The sequence below is a fragment of the Carya illinoinensis genome, chromosome 1 (assembly GCF_018687715.1).
Source record: "Carya illinoinensis cultivar Pawnee chromosome 1, C.illinoinensisPawnee_v1, whole genome shotgun sequence".
Lineage (NCBI taxonomy): Eukaryota > Viridiplantae > Streptophyta > Magnoliopsida > Fagales > Juglandaceae > Carya > Carya illinoinensis.
In genome coordinates this window covers 41587947-41605853 of record NC_056752.1, presented here as the reverse complement: position 1 = coordinate 41605853, position 17907 = coordinate 41587947, and the positions used below count along the sequence as shown (strand labels likewise).

At 35.4% G+C, this 17907-nt stretch overlaps 1 protein-coding gene across 4 annotated transcripts; it reads right to left on the bottom strand.

Moving 5' to 3' along the window:
• Window positions 1-6611: 6611 nt before the first annotated feature.
• Window positions 6612-17234, bottom strand: LOC122274561 (mediator of RNA polymerase II transcription subunit 33A-like). Of its 4 annotated transcripts, none has more exons than XM_043083590.1 (12): window positions 16840-17234; window positions 15524-15634; window positions 13881-14228; window positions 13225-13544; window positions 13022-13113; window positions 12291-12651; window positions 11559-11769; window positions 10878-10992; window positions 10571-10732; window positions 8867-9524; window positions 8338-8544; window positions 6612-7897 (listed from the first exon to the last, which is right to left on the bottom strand). In XM_043083590.1, exons 1-12 carry the CDS (start codon window positions 17124-17126, stop codon window positions 6780-6782), a joined length of 3990 nt encoding a protein of 1329 aa, XP_042939524.1. In that variant the 5' UTR covers window positions 17127-17234; the 3' UTR covers window positions 6612-6779. The 4 variants fall into 4 exon arrangements, with proteins under 4 accessions (XP_042939524.1, XP_042939526.1, XP_042939529.1 ...); XM_043083592.1 differs by having other exon boundaries at window positions 16722-16861; XM_043083595.1 differs by lacking the exon at window positions 16840-17234 and adding an exon at window positions 15839-16307.
• Window positions 17235-17907: the final 673 nt, after the last annotated feature.

Sequence of the window (17907 nt, the reverse complement as noted above, 5' to 3'; positions counted from 1 at the left end):
AGTGAGACAAAAGCAAGTTATGACTGCCGCGATGCAGGGAAACAAATCCCCTTTCTCAACCTCTCTCTTCGAACCTATCAAGCAAAACACCTCTCTCTCTCTCTCTCTGCTTCACCTCTCTCTGTTTCGAACCCATCCAAGCAAAACCAAACCCATCCGTTGGTCTCTCTGTCTCTCCTTCGATTCTCTACGTGCGGTCTCTCTCTCTCCCTCCCTCCCTCCCCCCATAAAACCGAAACCAGATTTTTCTGCAAATGAACAAAGGCAAACCAAATATTTCCCCCTTTTCATTTCGTTTGTTTTTCGTCCCCCACTTGTGAATGCAAGAAATCTCTAGTTTTTGCAATTTTTCTTGAATTTGATGATCTGTGTTTGCTTTGAAGTCTGACGAATTTTTATACATTTGGAAGTTGTTTCTTGAAGATTTTGAGGCCGCCTAAGTTTAGTCTTAGTGTTGTTTGGTTGCTGAGAAAACCTGGGAAATGAACAAAAAAAAAATCGTGATTTTTTCTTCCAAATGTTTTTGGTTAACATTCAAGATATGGATATGAAAAAAAATTATTGGGAATAAAATTTCGACTTTGTAACAAAACCAAATTGCCGTGACTGTGAGTTCGTGGTTGCAGTAGATAGTTAGAGTGCTACGGTTAGGGTTATGGCTTAAATTCTCTATTCTTTGGAGTAACATCTATGGCATCATATACTGATTACCGACACCCTGCAACGTCAGTGGGTGCTTGCGTATGAGTCAACACCCATAGTTGTTCCTGTCTCAACAACTTGTGAACGCGAAGGAGAATGAGAAGTTTTCGGTTCGACAGAGAGAGGTTTTCGATGGGTGAGAGAGAGAGAGAGAGAGAGGGTTGGGGTGACTCGGGTGAGGGGCTCAACAGAAACAGAGAAACATTCATCTGCAACGCAGCGCACCAGGCTAGTTGAGGGGCACTTACGTGTCACAAGTTCATTCGTCTCTGCTATTCTCCACTTCTAGGATTGTCCGATCTGAAGCGTTTCCCAAACTAAATTACTAATGTATAAATATGCGCGTTACATGTAATAATAATGTATAAATAGTAAAATGCATAATAACATGTAACATTGTAATACTAATATATAATAACATATAACACTAATATATAAATAATAAATTTATAATAACATGTAATACTAGTTTATAATAACTAAAGTTTTGATTATATTAATATAGATTTTATATAACTATATCTTATACAGTAACATCGTTAGTTTAATTTAATAATATACTAGCATGATTCCATGGGTTAATTATTATAACCTAATTTTTTCCCTAAATAATATCAGTAGACTAAATTGACTAATAATAGTGTATGACTAATAAAACATTCATTATATATATTCTATGTAAATATAAGTATAACTTAACTTATATAGTTATTTAATTTCAATAATAGTATTAACTATTTATTGTTCCTAAATAATATATTTATACTATAATATAACTATATAAGTAGACTAAATTGACTAATAACAGTGTATGACATATGTAAACATTTACTGATGTATAATAAAAAAATTTAATAACTTGTAATATTAATTTAGAATAACATTTAATACTAATATACAAAGACTAATAATCTATAAATTTAGTACAGTAGCACGACATGTAAATTTGCAATACTATTATACTAATATATAATACTAGTTATTATACTTTAGTTATTATAAATTAGTATTACATGTTATTAATCACAATAGTACATGCCTATAGAGTATAGACTATAGCATGTAATTGTCCATAATCAATACTAGAGTACAACTAGAAGATTAATAACTTTCATTAATTAATACTAACAATTAAATTGAGTGATGGAAAAAATTATAATTATAAAAATCATAAATAGAATGATAATTGATAAGTTGAAAACAAACTTTAAGATTAAAATTTTAATTTGATATTTTTTAAAATAGGGTATAGTTTAAAATTTGGGAATATAAAAATTAAAAAGCCCAAAAACATAATGGAAGCAGGCCAGCCTGCTGCCCACTGGGCCACTCCTACAGGCAATCTCCCCACAATCCACTCCCTGAGTCTCCACTCCCAGACCTAGTTCCCGAATTGGCAAATTCAGACTTCCCAATATATACAAACCCTAGCTTGCCGTCGCCCACCCTCTCCCTCACGCCATCGCAGCGTTGCTTCCTAGGCCATCGCACGGTGTCGCTTCCCCTCCCATCGAACGGCTTCTCTCTCTTTTGGTAAGTTCATTGTTCATTTTTCTTTCACTTGAATAGACAAATTATATGGGTTTTAGTTGGTTGTTCTTTCACTTCAATAAGTTATTTTTCTTGTAGTATAGAGTTCAAATTAAAATAACGGATCTCCACCTTCCTTCATTGTTATAGTTTACATACCCAGTGCCCACACACACTTAAAGTAGCACTGGCCTTGCCAAAGACACTGTGGAAGACAAAGCTTAAATTTAATTTTTCTTGTAGTATATTTTTACTTATTGGTCCTTGTCGATGACACTGTGGAAGACAAAACTTCATTAGTACAATGTCAAGAAGCTAAAAGCTTTAATAGGAAAAAAAATAGCTTCATCCAAATTTCCAATGTTATTTTTCACGAGAATAAGTTTATTTTTAATTTTATAATCTTTTTTTATTTGGTACTTGGCAATGAATTTGAAAAGTTTTCAAAATAAAAATACTCTATTCTCCCATCACTCAAAAATAACAAAGTTCATTAGTTATGGACAAAATATGGACAGAAAAGAGATGTATGAAATCCAAAAATAAAGAACAATTTCTACTTTTCAAAATCGCCCAAATACAAAATCTATCTATTGTTTATGATTATGGGCCTCATTTCTAATTCGTGTTTCTATGAAAGGCCTACTAATATATAATTCAAAAGTTTTGTTTTTTTAGCCAAAAGGCAAAGTTGATTGGTAAATTTTTCTGTGTTGTTGTGTTGATCTTTGGATGTTAAACATTTTGGAGTTGTCTTAATCCAACTTGTTTGCTGTGTTCTATAGTTCTAGTTCTTAAATCATGGATATAGAAGGCATAAATACTCATACATCCATAGCTGGATCTTGTCTTACCATCCTAGCCCCAGAATAACCAATTGATGCTCCCAGTAGTCAATGAGTCTAGCGGACCAATAGACTCTTCGATAGGCAATCCTAGTGCCTTTCATTCTACCTCTTGCCCTCCACCTAGTAGTAGAAATCCTAAAAATAGGTCTGAGGTATGGTCCCACTTTACAAAGTGTCTGATTGTGATCCTGAAGAGTCTGTAGCTACTTATAATCATTGCCATAGGCAATGGAAATGCCATCCCAAAAAGCAAGGCACTTCGACCATGAAAATACACATCCAACTTTGCACTAAAAACCGTAAGAGTAATTTGGACAAGAGTTAAATATCCTTGGTCTCGGAAGCAAGAAGTTTAGGAGGGGAAAGGGGAGAAGACCTTAGGGATAACTAAATACAATGAGAAAAAAATCCGAACTGCTCTTGTTAGGATGGTGATAGTGGACAAGCTACCCTTTAGATGTGTTGAGGGAGAAGGATTTCGAGAATTTGTTAAATCCATTGATCATAGGTTTCATATTCCTTCTTGATTTACCATAATGCGTGATTGTATTAGGCTATTTTTGAGAGAGAATAATAGTTTGAAAAAAATGTTTTTGACCACCAAACAAAGAGTGTGTTTGACCACCGACACTTGGACTTTTATCCAAAATTTTAATTACATGTGTGTGACTACTCACTTCATTGATAGTAATTGGAAGTTGCATAAGCAGATTATTTCATTTGTTTGGATTAGTGACCACAAGGGGGCAACGATTGGGAGGGAGTTGGAGGAGTGTATGCTTGATTGGGGCATTGAAAAAATTTTCACAATTACGGTGGACAATACTACTTCTAACGACTCCGTTATTGATTGGTTGAGAACAAAAGAAATAGGAAATACGGATTGTGTTATAACTCATAAGTTTATTCACATGAGATATACGGTACATATCTTAAATCTTGTTGTGAGTGAAGATTTGAAAGAGGTTGATGAGTCAATTATAAGGGTCCAGAATTTGATTAGTATGTGTAGTTTTCTCCTCAAGGACTTGCCACTTTCAAGTCTTATATTGATAGGTCAAAAGTTCAACATTCTAGTTTTTTGAAACTTGACGTGCCTAGTAGATGGAATTTGACTTTTTTTATATTGGACATGGCTGAGAAGTATAAAAAAGTTTTACAACTTTTGCTTTATGAAGATCCTTACTCACGAGTTTATTTGTCTGAGGATGGGCATGAGAAAAAGGGTCTAGGAGCTCCTGGTCTTGATGATTGGGAGACTATAAGAAACTTTTCGAAATTTCTTCAAATCTTTTATAGTGCCACCTTGCATATTTATGGTACACTATATGTCACATCAAATATTTATATCCAAGAGCTTATTGTCATTCATAAATACTTAAATAATTTTTGTGACAATAGTAATCGATATTTGAGTCAATGGCTGTCAGAATGAAGACAAAGTATAATAAATATTGGGATGATCTTAAAAAAATAAATCGGTTGTTGTTTATTGCTGACATTCTTGATCTACGGTTCAAATTAGTTACTCAAGCATAATGGTTGAAGAAAACATTGGGCGAGGAGAGGGGTGAAGAATTTGTTGCACTTCTCAAAAGAGATATGGAATATTTGTATGAACAATATGTAGAGTTTGGTGGTGGGTGCGTAACTGTATTTAACAAAACTCGAAGTGGTGAAAGTAGTGCATCAATAGGAAGTAGTAGTACCGTTATAAAATATGATCCCTTAGAATTTTTGATAAAGTTCCATAAAGAGCATACAACATCCTTGATGGATTGTAAGTTGGAGTTAGAACAGTATTTGTTGGAGAGTATTGAGATTCCTATGAGGAGTTTCGAAATTTTAATTTGGTAGAAAGTCAACTCCATCAAGTATCTAATTCTTGCTATAATGGCAAAAGATATCTTAGCCATTCCAATCACCACCGTTGCATCTGAGTCAGCATTTAGCACACGAGTCCGTGTCCTGGATTCGTTTAGGAATTCTTTGGCTCCTAGAAATGTAGAGGCTCTTGTATTCTCGCAAAACTAGTTGAAGTCCACCCCTATATGCTTGAGTCAAAATTATTCGAAAGTCATTAATGATGCAGAGAGCTATAAGCTAGACTCATGTAATGTATTTAGAGATTTTTTAAGTGGTTATATAAGCTGATTTTGACATTTTGTGATACTAATCTCTTATACTTTAACATCTTAATGTAGAATTAGCTACTTCTATGGCCAGCGTGCTTCGTGAAAATGATTGACAATTTTGTTTATGATATTTTATTTCAATTTTGTTTGCTTTATTTTTATAAATTTATATGGTATCTTATTTTTTGACTAATTTTTGTTTTTTTTTTTTCTTCAGGCACAAGTTAGAATGACATTCATTGTAATTTGTATTGGTTCTTTTGTTGTAAGTTATGAGTTGTTAATGGAATTAGAACTTGTTGATGGATGATGAGACATGGGTTGGTTGGATAATTGGGAGGATAGATGATGATAGAATCTGGATGAGTTAAATGATGGTAGACCATGTGTTGTTGGCTTTGTATTATTTTGTTTGTTATTGTTGAAATGACAATAGTATGGGGATGCTAGAGTTGGTTATGTGTTTTTAACTTGTAATTTTGTATGAATGATTTTAGTTTGTAATTTTGGTTATGTATTTTTAATTTGTAATTTTGAATGAATGATTTTAGTTTGTAATTTTGGTTATGTGTTTTTAATGTGTATCGTAGTTGAAAAATTTATTGTTGCAAGTTTGAATTTAGTTTTATTTTATAGTGTCCAGGATTTTAATGTGTGTATCAGGTTCTAAGGTTCTAAGGATAAAGAATCTTAGTATGAATGATTTATTTTTACAAAAAACTTGGTTAAATAAATTAAAAATCTAAAATTATATTTTTTTAAAAAAAATTGATATAGAAGCCCAAATCTAATTAAAGTCTAAAATTATGAGCTTGAAATGTCAAATGGGTTAAGGAAAAAAGTCCAATAAAAAAGCCCAATGAAAAAGCCAAACTCCAACTCCGCTCTGACAAGTTAGAGTCAGAGTCGGAGCGGAATCTATAATAGTTGGAGGTTGGAGGTCGGATTCATCCTCCGACAAAGTCGAAGTCGGAGGGCTACAATACCCTCTCGTTGTCATCTCCCATGCTCAGGCATCTGTGTGTGTGTGTGTGTGTGTGTGAGCTCTCTCAATCTCTTTGATATCTTGTCGTGGGCAAATTTGCTAGCCAACCTTGGGAGCCAATCCATCTTGGCGACCAGACTAAGGCACCTGCATGGCAGGGTCGGTGGGGGCCGGAGTTATCGTTAGGTAGTTTGGCATGTATTTAAGTCTTGAATTAAAATTCGAATAAGGATTCACCTTAAACATGATAGTTGTCTAAGGGCTTACTGAAGTTAGGGTTTAAGTTACAAAACAAATTCTACTTGAGGTTTTATTGATTCTTAGCATGTAGGATACTACTACTTTAATTCATATAAAAAGTAAATAATAAATAAAACTAGTAATGACATGATGCGGTAGAAACTCAGTTCATTTGGACAAAATCCCCTATCTGGAGGGTAAAGCTTTTCTCCATTAAAAAAAAAACTTGGGAACCTTTCCTATACAAAATGGAAGTTTATGACTCCAAAGTACATTTACATTCTATATATAGAGTAACCCTAAAAGGAGTTAGTCAGAAAAAAGGTAAAAAACACTAATTTACATGTCATTCTCTATTATCAGTTCAGCAGCCGCCCCCATTGTACCAACACCACCAATCCCAAGCAAAGCCAGAGCAAGCTCCTCCTCGTCCCACTGTCTTAGCCCATTGCTTAGTCTCTTCAACACATCTCCATTTACCTCCAGCACCCAATTCGGAGTGCAGCCAACCATTAACGTCACAAATCCTGAGACGTAAGCACGCCAGGTGGCCCAATCACAACCAAGTGATATTTTCCCATCGACTGCACTTGCCAGGAATTCCAAGTGAGTCCCAAGGATTTTTGGACGGCGTTTTGATGCAGATGATGTTGAGTCAACGCCCCAAGCAAAAGCCCCACAAAGCACTACAAAGTAAGCAAGAGCGTATCCCCCAAGCATGGCCACCATCCCTTCTGATCCTTCTTCCTGTTCTGATCTGTGAACAGATATAAACAAAGAAGGCAACGTTTCTTTTATTAAGGATTGAACTAGACTTAAGCCTCCAGACAACCATACTAGAGAAGCCCCAAGGGCAGCTGCAAGTTTCACCCGAGTCATTGCTGCAGCAAGTGAAACCTGTCTGTATCTCATTCCAATCTTGCTCGTCCTCAACTTCTCTAATCTCTCTCTAGGAATACCACTAGATACTATTTCTCTGACAGAATGCATCAAGAGAGAAACAACCTCTTCTGTTATAAACACAATATCTCTAATGGATCGATAGACACGTAGATAAAGAATACCGGGGGCGACAGGAGAAATCCCACCACAAAAATGGGATCCAAATCCATGGCCAAGAAGTGCTCCAACCCCACCGCTGCTTGAGATGGGCATAGCGTTCAGACCAAGTGTTGCGGTGAAGCAGCTTTTAAGTAGTTGAACCATTGCATCACTGTTGTGGAGGAAGACAGTCCGAGATGCAGAAAAGACCAGGAAGTCACTCCAGCGCTTTGCCTTCTGTGTCCACAGAGAAGCCACAATTGGCATGCAAGGCCACGGACAACCAGCTGCAAGGGACTCCAATGCTGGGCCAGCCAAATTCAGAAAACGTTCCGAGGCTCTATCAATTTTATAAGTTATAGTAAGGCTTACAAAGGCAGCCAGGGGCAATGGAAGTGTAGATGGAGAGCTTCCACCTGTGGGAACCACGTCTCAATCAGAATATCTGACAAAAACAAAAATTGACAGCTAATAGCAATCTCAATATATGAAAAGAACATCTATTATAACTTCTAAGCCTCGGTCTATGGGAAAATAAAATCAATTCCAAAGGCTGATTTCCATGGCTAATGACAATATCTTGTGGCTATCAGACATTTAACATAAGGGTTTTTTTTTCCTTTTTGATAAAAAAAAGATGAATTTTGATTGACTGATTGAAACCTAAACAAGGGGCCTTAAGTTATGATATTAATCAGGTTTGATTAAATCTAGGACAGAGCTTCTGACTTTGGATGCCATAACTATTTGCACATGGCCGACATAAAGCAGGAGTAAAGCTCTTTCCATGTCTAGACAAGCTAACTCCTTAAATAAACCTAATTATTGAGAAGTGATGACAGTAACAAGAGAAAACCTGCAGCAGGACTTGGGATATCAACACCAGTAGTAGCTAGGATTTTCTTAATTTGTTCCTCAACATTAGAAAGATTTGCAGCAGGACTGGGCCAATCTGTTCCGTTCATGAAAACTGGTTTCCAAACACCTCTAGTTACTTCAGCAGAGAAGTAGCTCACAATGGTTGCCAAAGATGCAGGAAGAAAATCAGCTAAATCTTTAAGACCTGACAATAACCAAAGGTTATAAATTACCAGATTACATAAATGAAAAGACAAACTTATCTTGCAACAGATAAGAGGATGATTTATTCTGGATTTATAATTCAAACAACTGGGTATACATCAAATTGAACAAGGAACTACTTTCTGTCATTTATTGATAGGTAAAGCCAATAATGACAATTTGAGGATATCATAAGTATGCTGGTGGGCAAAATTCAGTTTGGATTGCAAGGAGCATCTTAGAGTCTTGGGGTGTAATCTAAAATAATTGATTGTGTAAAAGCATAAAGTGAACAGAAAATCAAACGGGCACATGAAGCTTACCTGTGGCCAGTTCACGAGGAGAAAGTTTTCCATGGGCACAGGCAGTTAAAGCAGCATCAACCACGAACGGAATGGCTTCTAGAATATCCCAGGCAGGCAGTTTAGGTCTTAGAGAGGTATCTTCATTTCCAGATCCAGAAGAACTACTACTTACAGATATCGAAATTAAGGATTGGCTTCCTCTATTAATCTTCTTGAACATCATATTAAGAAGCCCATCAACAATTTGATGAACTGGGGTTCCATGAACTAGACCAGAGAGGGTTGAAGCTATACATGCTTGATGCTGCCGATACCATGCTTTTAATTTCGGAAACGAGTCAACAAATACGGGTTGTGGAGATGAAGAACTTGCAGCTGCTGAGAGTCTTCTCCTATTTCGATTCTTGTTGGCATTTCCCGGATATACTAAGTGGGAGTTCCGTAATAATAAGAGGTATTCAGGAGTTAGTTGGGATCCAACTGTGGGTGTACCTCCTACTCCATGTTCAAGAGGTGGATGATTGAACCTCCATAGCTTCAAAAGAAGAATAAATGCATTTGAAAACACAGCATGAGCAGAAATTTCTTCTCCATCTGTAAGAGTCCATGAGCCATTGGGCATGCATGAACCAAACACCTCACAGATTGGCATCAGTGAACATGCAAGCTGTGGAACCTGGCAAGAAATTTTAAAAAAAAATATTATTATGTGGATGACATGAATACTCAGTCGCTAACATCCTTTTTGAGTATGATTTGTGGGTTTGAAAATATATCCAACTCCAATTCAATTTTATTGAAGGCTCAACACTTGGTTATATATATATTAATCACAAACTATGACTGCAGTTAATAGAACACCCAAAACAGTAACTTCTGATTATTGACCCTGGTCCTTGAGCCCTTATCCCTGTTTCCTCTTTAAATTTAACAATTTTGCTCCATTCGGTAGACGAAAAGGCACTTAACGGAACTCTTCAGTCCACTGCAAGCAACCTAGTCACCGTACTAATTTATCCCGACTCTTAAAATTATGAGTAATGCTAAATACAGTCATGGGTTGAACAAACACTGCTGCACACTCTTTTTGAAAAAAAAAATGAGTTAATATGAGATCCACATGAAAAAATTAATTTTTTAATGGTGGAACCCACTATTTTTCAAAAGGAGTTCGTGGTGCTTGCACAACCCCTAACTGTATCTAGCATTACTCTAAAATTATTATACTGAAGGGTATTAGCCATGATTTTAGTTTACATTCTTTCGATCGCACTCAATCCACCTATTAGCATGACATCACTCACAATGTAACAACCATTTATTGGTTTTTTATTCCCCATGAAAAAAACCCTTCACCTTAAAGACAAGCAAAGCACTGAGGAAAGTGGTCAACTGTGATGAAGGTTGGAGAGAGGAGATAACTATGCACAAAGTATCATTGTTTATCAAAGAATTTTAGCCAAATCAACTATAATGTCATCTTTTAAATTCCATCTTGGATAAGTGAAAACTAAGAGTTGTTTTTACATACCACATTTCATCCCACTTCCATCATAATGTGCTAATGTGGCATTACCTATCAACTACTAGATCAACTCTTTGCTTTTATAAAAAAAAAAAAAAATCAAGGCTGGATGAATAATGGCATATCAACGCGGTATGATAGCAGTAGGATGAGATTGTAATTTTTATTATGTAATATTTTCCAAAAATCAAACATACCAAGCCATGAAGAGAGAATATCTGAACGCAATCAACAGATGCTATTCCAACAATTAGTACATTAAGCATTGGAGCATAACCGATCAAATGGCTGTCACTCCCAGAATGTTCTAGAGGAATTGGAGGAGACAATAATCTGGCAATGAAATGAACTGTGTGTTCCTGCATGAAAAGTAGACATCAAAGTAATTTGAGTAGTTGGATGGTTCAGATATTACCAAAAAGATGATTTAAAAGTTGGAAGAAAAGATAGGTCTTAATGGTATGCTATTCCATAAAGAATTTAGAATAACTCCAACTTCATTACCTGTATATTCCAACCTCGAATTAAGGAGGCCCCACAAAGTATTGTAGCAGCAGATATCTTCTCATCATCTGATCCTTTGACTGCAATCTCAAATATTTTCTCGAGCTCTGCCAAGCTTTTATCAAAGCCATGAGCTTAAATTAAGTAGAATCACCTTTGGCCAAATTTTAAAAAAGAGCATTTGACGTAACTGGCTTCAGGAAAGAAAAAGGGGTAACTGAAGGTCAGGCCAGTCATTTAAAAGGTAATCTATAAATTGACCACATAGAGATGATATATTTTGTGTCTATTGAAATAGGAAGTGATGAATCATTACTGTGCAGAAGAAACAATTCATTATAACACATTAACTTTGTAAATTTCATGAACTTGGCAAATTGGAATGTCCAACAATAACTGACTACTGAATTGAGCATTTGTTTCAGAAATGAATATGAAATTTACCATTTAATACACCCCTCAAGAACGTTCAAATTTAAGTACCCAAACCATAGTAGCTGTTCAAAAAGTTTCACATAAAATCATATTGAGAGGACATTGTCAGGTGTGGGCTCCAAAGCAAGCAAAGCAGCAACTCAAAAGGGTGAAGTAGAAACCATCTTATAAAAAGTTTCGAAGAGAAGAACATGATTCTGGTTTATTAAGTACATTAATTTGTATAGGAAGTACATGCAACTATACCTTGATGCAGGAGTTGAAACCAAAGCATTTATCAACACTGGAGTAAGTGGAGCGCCCTTCATAAATGATGACCAACTAGGCGCTTGAGTAGGCACATTATGAGGTATTTGATTGATACAGCCATTTGCATAGCCTGGCCAGAGATATGCGGATGTGTCTAGTAGATTTCTTGCAATACAAGCCTCAACTATCAAATGGCGCGTGTTTCCAGCTGAAATAATGGTATTGTACTCAGATTAGAAAATTTATAAGTACATATCACAAAAATAGTGGCCCCATAAAAAGGAATAAAACAGAACAGGAACTTGAAGTTATATATGGACAGAAGAATACCAGCATAAGGAAAGAACTTTGCCAAAAACCAAAAGGATAATAAGTAACTAGAAATATGGAGAAAACAGGATGTTCAACTAGGTTGTTAGAAGAGACTAACAGAGAAAAATGGATGGAGGCAACCTAAGAGTTCCAAGGGTCCAGCCCAAGAAACATATTCAGTTATGTTGCGAATTCATTTTTTACGGTAAGAAAGTATGTTGCCAAAAGAGAGGTGTTCACGGTAACGGTCAAAATGAATTACGAGTAATGTTTTGGCAGCCACCATGAGAAGCCTCACAAGTCACTACCATATGCACCTAGGCAATATATTTGGTATGGCCATGTTGGTCCACGCTTTTCCTCTGACTGAATAATTTCATTAAATTGATGCTGGTTAATAATAAAAATGTTACTTACAACAGTTGATAGGCACATCTTTCACACCAATACACTCAAAGTATGCACTCCCCACACTAATGCCTGAAACAAAAAACATTGCCTTTGCAGCAGCCTGATTGGCTGCAGAAACAACAGACTGGGGCGGAGTCAATAAGCCTTGATAATCCCCTAGCATCTGTAGACTAGAGACCAAGTCATTCCGACGCTTCCCAGTAACATTTTTCTCTTTCCAATGATTAGTGGCTCCACATTCTGTTTCATCAACTGACACACTTTCTTCCTCCTCAATGAGATCAGCAATGACAAGTGTTGTGATAGACAACAGAATACATAAGCGAGTATCAAGCCGAGGCACAGGGCCCTCAATGGGATCCCTTTCCTAACAAGAAAAAATATTTTAAGAATTAGAAACAAGAATTAGGAGTTGATGTAATACATGAACGATAATATATATCCACTGGAAATTTTTCCCCAAACAGCTTAGAAAGCAGAAACAAAATTCTTATCAAAACCTTTTCAGATTGTTTAAGATGGGGAAGAAAACTGAAAGACCAATATTAGACACGATCTTCTAAAACTATTTACCTTCAATTCAAGTCTAACGCTAAAGAAAACAACGAAAAGTTAAAAGGGAGGAAGCCATACTCAAATGCCACAAGAAGTCATAGTAACTTACATCTAAAATATTTGAAATGTATATATACAAAGACAGAAGAAAACTTTTGTGTACAGTTATAATGAATCCTAACCCTTTGAACTAGACGAAGAGCTGCTATCCAAAGACCTAAAAAAGTGTCATGCCAGGTGGTTCCATTTATGGCTTGAAGTGTTTTAATCAAACCTGCACACATGAAACCATGTTTTCATTCATATATATCTGGGAGTTCAAAGAATGGATCTAACATCATTTCAATTAAAATTCCACGTGACTTGGAACAAAATCTGGCTTTACCAGTAATTATTTCAATAGCACTTGTTGCGTTAACTAGATATCCATCCATGGCATCCTCCAATAAAAGATCAAGAGGAAGCCAAAGAGCAGAACGGCTAGCTCCTTGGCATAGACCAGCAGAGGTAGATAGAGAACCAAAAGCCATAACTCCATGGAACTTTTGTAGTGAAGTTGTTTTGCATTCTCGAGACAACACTATCCGAGTATCTGAAGTCAACTGATTTAGAGCCTCAGGAGTTAGAGCTTTGGAATTTCTTAGTGCTGATGAATTTGCTTCAAGCAACCGTAATCGCTGGATGAAATCTACCCAATGTGTATGCCTGACAAAGTGACAGGGAAGTAAGATACCACAAAAAATACTTGGAAAAAAAGAAAGAAACCACATGTAAAATTGATTGAAGGTAGTTGTGGACAGACATGATGGACATGAATTGAATGGAATAACGAAGTAGGATTCATGAAACTTATAACGAAAACAGAGGAGAAGCTTTTTCAGAAAATTCTATAATAGAATATAGATATGTCCAAAAAGAATCCCCCAAAGACCAATTAATAATACTCCCTAACAATGCTTGACAAACCAAGCATGATAGCCATTCACTTCACCTACACACAATTAAAATAAAATGCACAGTTATAAATGAGAATGTACATACATGTTCCGACGAGCCAAGTAAATAATTCTCGAAGTTACTTTATTTTGCAGAAATTGTCCTATTAACTCAATGGCCGTCACAGTATTCACATTCTGCAGTCTCTCCTTAAATTCGGCCCTCTTCTCATCATAACTATCATGGTAATCTATTTCCATTTCTTGAGATTTAACTGCCCATGCGGACCTCTTCTCTAAGGTGAGTTCTAGCAACCCTTCATCATCTAATGTTGCATCAAGCAACTGCCACACAATTGAAAATATGAACTCAACCACAAGAATCCCAGGTTCACTAACGCTCATGCCAAATCTCTGTGAAAGATGAAGAACATCATCTATTGATTTCATGACCCTGCAGAAGAAAGAAAATAGGTTAGAAGTCGCAAATGAAAACATTTTTTTTATAAGTAGAAGTCACAAATGAAAAAAATGACCTTGAGATAGCATAAATAGCTATGTAGTTCAATAGTCAGCTTTAAATGCACTAGCAATCTTTATGATGCAAAAATTAGAGTGGAAACTGAGTGGTATAAATTTAAATCAGAAAATTTTCATTCATATTTGAATGGTGGAGTTCAGTTAGCATGACATACATCTGTAGCATAAATATAAACATGTTATAGAAACATGATAAAGAATTTTAATTAATTAAAAGACAGTAAAATTTTGAAACCTGAGCAACTTCATTGTTCTTGAACTCTGCTTCTAATAAAATTCAAATTCATGTCTGATGAAGATATCATAAAAATATTTTTAAAAAATTTATCTCTCTAATAGGTAAGTGATAAAGATTTATGAATCCATTAAACATAATAAAATGAAATGAAATAAAAGTTCTAGGCTGTGCAGCATCCAACACATGCAGTCCCCAAGAATATATTTCAGTCCACCCTAAACATTGGAAGCTCTGATTTCCATTCCCTCAACTCTTTCCATCTCTATTTTCCATCTCTTTGCTGTATCTTTAGCTTTATGAGTTATAGAAAAGAGCCATTTACAGGGTCTAAGCACATATAAAGGGTCAAAAGCAATGGAGGACTCATTGGCTGCTGAATCAAGGAGGTGGAGCAACAATTTAATGAAATTTAATCAGTCACAACAGCTAGCACTGTAAGGACATCCATGGCAGAGATACTATGGGATGTAGCAAGGGGAAGGTATTGTTGGAAATATTGACCAACAGTCGCACAAAGTATCTAGCATCTCAAATTTTTGTTTCCTGGCCTCAGCCATCTTTCGCAATGTCGTGATGTTAGGTAGCCTAGCAAGGCCAAGCAGTGACCAAGTATTGCCTAGTGACACTCTTTAAAGTACTTCCACAAGGTTTTTGTACTCCTTGTGCGGGAAACTGGAACAAAAAGAGAAAAACTTGAAAATAATTGTGATATAGAGTAATAAACTTAACAGTTTTATTTTTCTTTATGAGGAACAGTTTCAAGAATTTAGCTTTTCCTGCTTATGTCTTGATTATATGCTGCAAGATGCAATACGACAATATTAGTCAGCACATGAAATTAATTTCGGGCCACATGGCAACAAAATACAATCAAATGTTATTGACATTGTGAACCAAACAGAAAATAAGTGGCTCTGTTTTTTTCCCATAAACCCAAAGCTATGTAATTAAGCAAACAATATATAACTCACTTCTGATAATTCAGCCCATTTATCTGATATTTAAGCGTAAAGGCATGTCTCTTAAGGAGTTCGAGATAAAGCCTATATGCTGCCGGCCGAGAATGTCGACATGGAATGACCCTGAAGAAAAAAGTATCAACATGAATGTGAATCTGCCGAAAACAAGAAAATTGAACAACCAGGTCACTAATTTTCTCTGTGTGACTCTCTTTTTTAATACATATATTTGACAGAGAATCTACTAGAGTAAACAGGGAAAATAACAGTAGCTCCAAGAGTATAAACGTAAGAAGATAGAAATATATAAATGAAAAGTTCCCTAACTCATGAAACTCTCCATTGGATTGCAGAAGGACAGCAAAGCCATAAAAATCTAACAATCTGCATTCATTAAGTACCCTCCCTCTCTATTTCTTGTTCATGATTATCCCTTAAGCTTCTTCTCTTTCCTTTCTGCCACTCATTTTAGGAGAAAACAAAGAAAAACAACAAAATAACTCAATGGGATCTGCTGAAACCTTAGATAAAACCAGCTGTTTCCACAGTAGATAGATGGGATCAATTCTCACACCACCAGACCGAAAACCAATTACATGATACGCAAGTAATTTTCAATTAAATTAATGTCATTCAATTCCCCAAAAAAATAAACACAGCCAACTTCTGTGATCGTCAATAGTTTAGTTTAACAGTGTCGTCCATAATTAGAAAACAGTTATTAAGAAAATAAAATTTCAAAAGAACATGCGGCTGAATGTTTCTCATAATGCAACATCATCGCAACATCATCCGTGTCGCAACGTTCAAGGACAACAACTCTCTTTGCTGTTAGATGGAATATGCAGGAACCAAAAAAAATGAGCATTATAGATATTTTATGCATGACATAAAGCACTAACGCAAAACTCAACTTTTCCTAAGGCAAATGGAAATATAAGAACTAGACTGAAAAAAAAAAAAAGAAAAAAAAAAAACAGAATATTGAGGTGAAGAGAAATAAAAACGGCACTCATCTAATTCCTTCTTTTATAAAAATAAATAAAAGCCTGCTAATATTTAGTCCTTGATTTATTTTTCTCCATTTTCTGAGGAAGCAGACACAGTGCAGTGAATAGATAAAAAAATGCCGCTGAAACTGATCAAACAACACTGTGAAAAGACTCCAAGAGTTCAAAAAAAAAAAAAAAACTTAAACAAATTCACTTACTTCCTCTAATACCCACCAACGATAATCCACAATAACACTCGTTTCAGGTGATCTAAACACTCCTGCCAAAAAGAAAACAAACAAGACCCAGAAAATCATTCAAAACAGAAACACAAACCTTGTAGAGAGCAGGGCAAGAACGAACATAGGCGGCACGATCTTAAGAATCAACGCCTTCTCCAGAAACTTCCAGAGACTGGGTAGGTTGTTTTCCCAGCAAATGTACGACACCAACACGTCCGCGAGCTCCACAGAGGGCAGAGCCACTCCCGCGGAGTTCAAATTCGAAGATATCTGTAACGCCCAGAGCAAAGGATCGCTGCCTTTCCTCTGGGCCAACTTGGTCAGCTCTCTCACACTGTCCCAGATTTCGGTATGAACAGAAACCTCCATTTCCGAGCTCATTTAGGCGGATAGTTTCATTCAGGGTGGTAGAGAGCTATGTCTCGGACCTGTCAAAAACAGAAAGTGAGCGATTTTGGAACCCACCTCAACAGTTTCATTTACCCGCAGAGAATCTGCTTTTATATTTTATCGTGAATTTTATAAATTACGTTTATGATGGGATTAAACTATTAATTAGTGTGTGATTGAATTTCTTGTTCAACTTTTCTTTAAACACGAATTAATTTGAAACTTTTCATTCAGTTGAATTTTGTGTCAACGAACGGTTTATTAATCTCAGAACAAATTCAGGCTTATTTACAAACTATTTATTTTCGACAAAATAGATTATTTATATTATATTTTATAAGATAAATTTTAGTCTTTTATTAATTTTTTTTATAAAATTTATACATGCATATATAAATAGCTATATTTATAAAAATTTAAATAACATGAAGTTATTCAACTTTAATTTTATATTTTTATTCATTTGATTTCTAATTTTAACATGTTTCAAAAATAACTGACGTGAAACGTCATGTGCTTAAAAATTTATAAAAATAAGAATCATATTAGAATTAAAATAGATTAAAAACTTAAACAAAAAAGTAAGAAGATATTCTTCTAAAAAAGAAAATCTTAAAACATATGTTCTAATCCCCCATTCTTATAGAATAACATTGGAGATATATAGTTAATTCAAAATAAAATAAACTACCTAGGCTTTAGGACAGACATGTCATTAATCGAGAGAGCAGTCAAAACTCAGGGATGTAAATCAGATTCAAAATGTTTTGTT

Excerpts from the sequence above, each read along its gene's own strand:
- LOC122274561 (XM_043083590.1), bottom strand. The coding sequence starts at position 17,126 with ATGAGCTCGGAAATGGAGGTTTCTGTTCATACCGAAATCTGGGACAGT. Across the intron at positions 13,114-13,224 it reads TGCTATTGAAATAATTACTG|GTTTGATTAAAACACTTCAA; the intron begins GTAAAGCCAGAT and ends TCATGTGTGCAG. Across the intron at positions 7,898-8,337 it reads TATCCCAAGTCCTGCTGCAG|GTGGAAGCTCTCCATCTACA; the intron begins GTTTTCTCTTGT and ends TGGTTCCCACAG.